Genomic DNA, 7,768 nt, shown 5'->3' with positions numbered 1-7,768 from the left:
TTACAGGCAGCTGAACAAACTGGTTTTACTGAACTATTGTTCAAACTTGATCCAATTCGCCAGGTCCGTCATAAAAAACCTAAACCTTCACACTTCTAAGTTCACTATAAAACTCATATTATAATCCTGGAGAAGAGGTCTACAGAGGTGACTGCAGCCTAAGAGGAGAAGAGAACACGTTCACAGTTAAGATGCACATAAACTGTCTCTCAGGTCACTCAAATGCCAGAGAGGTGCAGCATAACGAGGATTATGCTGTTGCCATTATGTGAAGGGAGATGATGTCAAATCCCTTTCCCAGCTTCTGGTTTCACTACAAAACAAAAAAAAAGGAAAAGTCAACAGGGAGCAGTCAGTCAGTCACCAAGATTGCTATGGTTTTTGCAGCTAAGATTGAGTATGATTAAGTACTTCATTTACATTTAGTCAAAAAATACACAGTCAAAACTAAAAAAGAAAATAATAATAATAACGAATAATAACAATTACTGCACTAACACAGGCAAACTACGAAATCATGTAATAAAGTAACAGAAAATCAACACACTAATGGAGACGAGACTAACTCGACTTAAAAAGTCATAAAATTACAGCAAAAGCCAAACAACTAACAAGCAGAAAAAACAAAGTCCAGTGAACTAAGAGTGAAGTAGTGAATCCAAGTAACAGTTCATATACAAACAATGTGCAAGAATCGAACAGACGACTGAGCTTTTAAAGGAAAAGGTGAACACAGGTGAAACTGATCCAGGATTAGGGAGAAGGAGAGTGGAGAGTGAGAAAAACCCTTCATTTACAAAAAAGCTGTTAAGCTGAATCTATTTATAAAAGATTTAAAACAGCCAACCTTAAATACTGCAAGAAGTTTGCAAGACGACATAATATGCAATGTGAGGAAAGACGAGCAATGGAACAGAGCATGGAAGGGAACAGACAGGAATAAATGGAGCAAAGGGAGAAAGACAACAGTCGAGCACAAAGTTCAGACTGAGTCGACATGGGAAGAGCAAGAACTGTTAAAAGCTGCCTGTTTTGCTAATTATTTGAGCTGTGGGTGAGCTGTGCATGAGTCAAATGTCAGAGCATCACTTCCTTCAAATCATCAACATTCAAAAAACTAATCCAGTAAACAAACAAGACAGAACACTGGGTGTTGGTAACATTTACAGCTTAGAACTGTGAATGAGACTCAGGTTTAGAGCCACAGAATCAGTCCATCTTTGAAATTCAGTCCTGATCCAGCATCAATATGGTCGGAACTCTACATACACCCACATAAACTAGTTAAGTTAAAAAAAATAAATGAATCCACAGTATGTTTGAGAGGATGGGAGGAAGATGAAGGACTTCTTTGTTCATCAATGAATCCAAGAGCAGAGCAGTGTGTGTGTGTGTTGCTGTTATTAGAGTGAATAAATAAGAAATAAGAAACTAAATAAGAAAAAAAGAAAGAACACAGTGCACTTTGAATGCACTTCCGACATACGAGAGTCATAGAAAAGTACAAGAATGACCACAGGAAAGATTTTGCACAATATGAGCTTCAATGGAAAGACATGGGACCCGAAATGTAATACTGTCCATGACCTACAGATGTCAGAATACACAGTGCTTTGATCGAGTCTATCCAGGAGACGGTGGAGAATACTGATCTAGTGTTAGGTGGATGATTTTTAAGATGGGGCTGATAGTGGATAATACATGCTTCTGACATGAGTCCTTCAACAATAACTGCTGAAGATCATGAAGATCAGTACAAAGACTGTGAGTCAACAGAGGACAGCAGACAGGAAACATAAGGGGAGAAATGATGCAAGAAGCGTAGCGTCAGTCCCCAGTCATACTCAAATCCAGAATTCTGCAGCTAATGTTGTGTGCACATTAACCACTGGCCTGTTGTTTGCCTATAACTTTAACTTTAATGCTATCTGGCATCTCCTGACTAAATAAAGGTTAAACAACACAATCTGCTAATGACACACATCACACTCTTAACTAATGATAAAGCTTGAGGGACTAGGACAAGCTGTGTTATCCTCCAATAGTCAAGCTACCAAATCAGGAAGTGGGGTAGGTTCAGCCCCTCTTGAGTAAGTGGCTGTAAATTAAAGATACTTTGAGGGACCATGATCATGGCTCGTGACTGTGGGTTCAGCTTTTTCATCAATATAGAAATAAACTGCACCGGAAGAGGAAGGTCTCACTCACACAGTGCATTAAGATGCATTTTAGTCTGATTGTCAGTCAGTCAGCAACAAGACAACATGGAGGTCGCAGCTCTCTGCTTCAGACTAGGTGAGTCTTTAAATTTGCTTTACGTGCTTGCTTGATTCAAGCAAATCTTCATACGTTACACACTCTTATAAATTACAGACATGAACAGTATGTCTTATATGCAATAAGGCAAATTTGTTTATCCAGTGATGCTTGGACTCATTTTTCTGAGGGACCAAGTTCACAACAGTTACACTCAGAATAGAGGTAAGTGACAAACAGGAAATCAATAGGACAATCTTTTTATTCTATTTTATTCTCACTCTTTAGTCTCTTTATGTGAAAGACTACATTAAAACTGATTGAATCCTTTTGAATATGTCTTTATATTTATGATATAAATTGGTTTTGTATAATTTTGTTTATACTATAGTTTGTTAAAAGTTCAGTTTGAAATTAATTAATGTCCATCTACAAGATTTTTTGGTTTTATTATAACCCTTTATGTTAATCTGTCAAATATCAAACATTTCTAGTTCTGGATTTTCTTTTCACTTTTCTTTCTTGTTTTTATAAACAGCTTTTCTTCGCATCACTCCGAACAGACTGCAGCACTTTGAATTGGACTCTGTTTCTTTTGAATGTGTTGGGTTTGATGGCCTGACTCATTTGAAAGCAGTCAGAAATACTGAGGAATTGAATCTGGCATGTGACAATAATAGAACAACATCATCCTGCACCATTGATAGAGTCTATCTTGAAGACAGTGGAGAATACTGGTGTGAGAGTGAAGGAGAGAGAAGCGACAGAGTTAACATCACTATCACTGGTATGTTTGTTGAATTTCTAAAGTCACAACTGACACAATTCGGAAAGTGTTTACGCACATTAAGACTTCAACGAACATTATATTCATTCCCAAATCTCATTAACCAGAATCAAAATAAAATCACTACATTTCATTATATGAATATTTCTGGGTTGGTATACAGAGAAATATATATATTTTCTTACATTTTAACTTTGCAGACATAGAATGACCTGTCTAGATGGAAGTCAGTAGTTGTAGTACATTTTCAAGCATTTCAGACCATACAAAAATGCATTTGGAAAGTATTTATTTGTCATTTTCCCTTCATAACGTTATAATACATTACCTGACTGAGCAGATTTTTAACTGGATAGCACTTTAAACATAAAGATTGCAGTGAACAATACCAATAAAACACTTTGTGTAACTGTGTTGTTTTCCCAGAATGTCAAAACAAAAATGTTGGCGACTTTTCAAACATTTGATTATCAACTACGTTGATTAAAAATTTTAAACCAGACCATAACATCCACTTATATTCTGTTGTACAACCTAAATTCCAAAATAGCCTCACATTTAAAAAATGTGAAAAAAAATTGCAGAAAATGCGAAACTGATTCAAAAAAACGCTGCTAAACTGTGATAACATGACCTTGTAACAAATTGTTTAAGACACGTTACTGAAAACAACATCAAAATCACCTTTTTTTTTATAAAATATAATCATTTTCTCAGTTTTAACATTTGAAATGTTTTCCATGTTTTAATGTGAATATAGTATCGGTTTATAGGATTTGCTAATCCTATACAAATCCCTAAATCCTAATTTGATACAGTGTCCCAGCTGTTTTGGAGTTGAGATGTACTTTCTCTCAGTATATAAAGTCATAACAAATACTACAGTTTTAACTGTAATCCTTGCAGAATATTCTAAAAACTACAACAGGTCCTTGACCTTTTCATTGTTTGGTGATTCAGATGTCAAAGGTGTCTCAATGTTCATAATGTTGTGTGTTCTGAGTCTGCCCTAAGCAGGATGATTGTCCTTCCAGTGAGACCTGTTTCTGTTCAACAGTGTTGGTAGGGTTTAGATTCTGCAGGGCATAGTCAGAATTATCATCTTCTGATTATTCTGATTAAGTAACATAAAACATGACATGAAAAAACATTCTGATTAAAATATCCAGTATATCAATTCAATCCTTCTTCTTTTCCTTTCAGCTGTTCCCCTTCATCGCCCTCCATTCAACCCTCTCCTTTGCATCCTCATCCTCTCCTCTCTTAACACCGACTAATCTCATGTCCTTTCTCTCTACATCCATAAATCTCCTCTTTGGTCTTTCTCTAGACTTCCTACCTGGCAACTCCAACCTCAACATCCAACCGACATGTTCACAGTCTCTACTCTGATTATGTCCAAAACACCTCAATCTGGCCTCTGACTTTATCTCTAAAACACCTGACATGGTTTGTCCCTCTGATGGACTCATTCCTGATCCTGTCCATCCTCATCACTCCAAAAAGGACCTCAGCTTCCACTTTTTATCCTCTTCAGTGACCTCCTCACTTCATTTTTATTAATCTTTGCTACTTGCTTCACAACAGTCACCTCTCCTACTCTTCCTTCTCTTTTTATTTTGCTCATTCATCAACTCTTCAAAGTATTCCTTCCATCTTCCCATCACACTCCTGACACCTGTCAATAAATTTCCATTCCTCTTCACATTACAGTGATGTACTCCTGCCGACTGTCTTCTGTCCTTTCAGTTTCTCACTTCTTCTTGGCTAACCTCTTTTTCTGTATGCAATCAAATGTAACTTTCCTCAGAAATTCCACTTGAAATACTGTACATGTGGGTAACTTTTGACACCTCTTCCTGTGTCTATATTGTTTTTTGTCTTTACCAGTCAGAAATGTCTCCAGCTTTCTATTGTGTGTTACATCTAACTTTTTATTTTATTCCCTATATTTGTGAGACGGTCCTGTGATCCTGGATAGTCCTGTTCTTCCTGTGATGCAACGTACAAATGTGATTCTACGCTGCGGGAGCAAGAACCCGTCCAGCAACTTAGGCATGTTCTACAAAAATGATGTCCCCATGCACAACACTCCTGCAGAGGAGATTAAAATTAACAACATTTCAAAGTCTCATGAAGGTTTCTACAAGTGTCACGTCTCCAGTATTGGAACATCACCAGCAAGCTGGTTGGCTGTGGAAGGTGAGACATAATCAAATAGGTATCACAAATTAAACATAATCAAAATAAATAAACTATCAAATACCTCATAGACATCTGGGTTAACTCCATCATAGAATTTGAAAGAAAACATTAAATGATACTTTCCTATCACATGTGTTTTATGTTCCTAGCTGTTTGTACAATGCTAAAATGTAATTTAAAAGTAATAAAATTTGTTCAGATTCATTTGTAATTTTACAGAATTTTCTGTCACCTCTACACGGCCCCATGAAGACCTCCTCTCTGATGACTCAAACTCCCTCAGTGTCCCCATCCTGCTGCGGATTGCTGTAACCATTTTTATCACCTTGCTGCTGCTAGTGGGACTGTCAAAGTTGAAAATATCGGCTTGTTGGTAGAAGTCTGTATTGATTTTATATTTTACCTTGTTTCATGGTCACATCCTTTTACTTATCTTTGTGTTTTTATTTGCATGTTGATTTAATAATGGTCTTCATAGTGATACCACAACAATGACTGATTGGAGTCACATACGGCTAATTACTACCTTGTAGTAGTGAGTATCATACACCTGGTGAGCAATGTTCAGTCAAGTGATCTGGTACCATGTTTGAGTCTAGGATACAGTTTTCATAAAACTTCCAGGCCAAAGACAGAGGTGGTACTCTGACTGACTGAGTTTTTCCTTTAACTTTTGGTTCTAAAGATAATCAGTAGTAGTGTCACTATTTTATTTCAGTATTTTTTTCTCCTGACAGTTTTACAATTGTATTTTAACTATTGCTTATTGTGCTTATGAAATCTGTTTTACTGAGCTGACACCTTGCTCTGGCCTCCATTCATTGATTTTCATATATTTTATTTTGCTTGATCTTAAAAGGAACTAGACACCATTTGTACGCAACTGTATTCCTCTGACCTACTTTAAGGTCTTTTAACAACATAAAAAAGATAATATTGCACTATTTTTTATTATTGTGTACCTAACTGTTCACTTAAAGGCAGTTTCCATTTTTTACTTCTTCAAGTAGACAATCACCAGACAGAGTTAAACTGTAAAAAGGAGGTAAAAGTATCACTTGAGCTTTTTCATCAGAAGAGGTTGAGGTTGTTGCTGCACAGCTGGACTGATGTCTGGATTTTTTTTACATCTTCTCATTGTGTCTCACACGCTGTTTTGTTTTAGACACGTGCAGACACCGATGACAATTTGAGTCTCTGTCTTGACACAAACCAGAGCAGAAACCCACGAACAGAAAAAGGTCAAATGTTATTGAGTTCTGTGGTTTGTCAGTATCACTGTTTATAATTAACTCGTTATTATATCTTAATCTGCTACATGTGACATGCAGCATACAACCAAACAAGTCCACACAGGAACCTGTGCTCTGGGATAACAAGTGAATCCTACTGTCAGTAATTATCATCTTCTGTGTAATAGTAGAATTAAGGACCCAAGTAAACACTGGACATTTCTGGGCTAAGTTTAAATAATTTAATTTTAAAGAGCAGGGAATTGATTGGTTGTGAGGGGCTGGCGTGGTGGACTGGAGGGTAAAATGTCAGTAGAGTGAAGCTGAGCTCCCTCTACTGGCAGCAGGTCCACAAAACATCCATACATCATAAACAGGTGAGCATTGTTTGGAGGTAATAAAAGTGTTTTTTTTCAGAATTAGCTCGTCTAACTGTTAAATGATCAGGCAGCTGGGAAGAGAAGCTGGGTTGGAGCTAATGTGGAGCAGCTGACATTGATGAGTCACAAAGTGAATGTGCTCCTCATTCCCCACTCACTTGTGTCTGGAAGTTCCAGTCACTGGTTAATCAGTATTCCTGGCGACCATTACACCACAAAGACAAAAGAACACTCCCAGCAACTCAGAGAACAGGTAATTGAAAAGCATAAGTCAGGGGATGGATATAAAGAGTTCAGAGTTCCAGAGTTCAGTGAAATCCACCATCAAGAAATGATAGGAATATGGATCATGTCTAAATCTGCCTAGAACAGGCCGTCCACATAAACTGAGTGAACGTGCAAGAAGGAGACTAGTGAGAGAGGCCACTAACACACGGATGATTACTCTGAGGAAGTTACAAGCTTCACCAACTGTGATAGGAGAGACTGTACATACAACAAGTGTTGCCCGGATTCTTCACCAGTCAAAGCTTTATGGAAGAGTGGCCACTCTGGAAGAAGACTCATGAATTTATTAATTGAGTTTGCCAATAGGCATGTGAAAGACTCCATGGTCCAGTGGAAGAGGGTTCTTTGGTCTGATGAGACCAAAATGGTGTTTTTGTCCATCAGACAAGACACTATTTTGGGCACACATAAAACACTGCACATCACCACAAAACCTCCTTCCCCACTGTGAAATATGATGGTGGCAGCATCATGCTGTGGGGATGCTTCTTGGCAGCCGGCCCTGGAAGGCTTTTTAAGGTAGAGGGTAAGATGAATGTGGCAAAATATAGGACATGCCTGGAGGACAATCTTTTTCAGTCAGCAAGACAACTACGGCTTGGGAGAAGATTTTTTTTTCC

General features: G+C 37.6%; 1 protein-coding gene across 2 annotated transcripts; it reads left to right on the top strand.

Annotated features, from left to right (window-relative positions):
• Positions 1–2,163: 2,163 nt before the first annotated feature.
• LOC113168521 (high affinity immunoglobulin gamma Fc receptor I-like) lies at positions 2,164–6,187 on the top strand. Of its 2 annotated transcripts, XM_026369591.2 has the most exons (5): positions 2,166–2,295; positions 2,422–2,481; positions 2,795–3,043; positions 5,003–5,245; positions 5,468–6,187. In XM_026369591.2, exons 1-5 carry the CDS (start codon positions 2,265–2,267, stop codon positions 5,623–5,625), a joined length of 741 nt encoding a protein of 246 aa, XP_026225376.1. In that variant the 5' UTR covers positions 2,166–2,264; the 3' UTR covers positions 5,626–6,187. The 2 variants fall into 2 exon arrangements, with proteins under 2 accessions (XP_026225377.1, XP_026225376.1); XM_026369592.2 differs by lacking the exon at positions 2,422–2,481 and having other exon boundaries at positions 2,164–2,295.
• Positions 6,188–7,768: the final 1,581 nt, after the last annotated feature.

Source organism: Anabas testudineus, chromosome 18, assembly GCF_900324465.2.
Source record: "Anabas testudineus chromosome 18, fAnaTes1.2, whole genome shotgun sequence".
NCBI classification, from domain to species: Eukaryota; Metazoa; Chordata; class Actinopteri; order Anabantiformes; family Anabantidae; genus Anabas; species Anabas testudineus.
The sequence above is the reverse complement of the archived record's forward strand: the minus strand, read 5'-3'. Positions and strand labels throughout refer to the sequence as shown.

What these genes read in the sequence shown, in the direction of transcription:
- LOC113168521 (XM_026369591.2), top strand. Translation starts at nt 2,265, where the DNA reads ATGGAGGTCGCAGCTCTCTGCTTCAGACTAG. An exon ending in CAGTTACACTCAGAATAGAG is followed by an intron (nt 2,482 to 2,794) that starts GTAAGTGACAAA and finishes TTTTATAAACAG; the next exon opens with CTTTTCTTCGCATCACTCCG. An exon ending in AAGCTGGTTGGCTGTGGAAG is followed by an intron (nt 5,246 to 5,467) that starts GTGAGACATAAT and finishes GTAATTTTACAG; the next exon opens with AATTTTCTGTCACCTCTACA.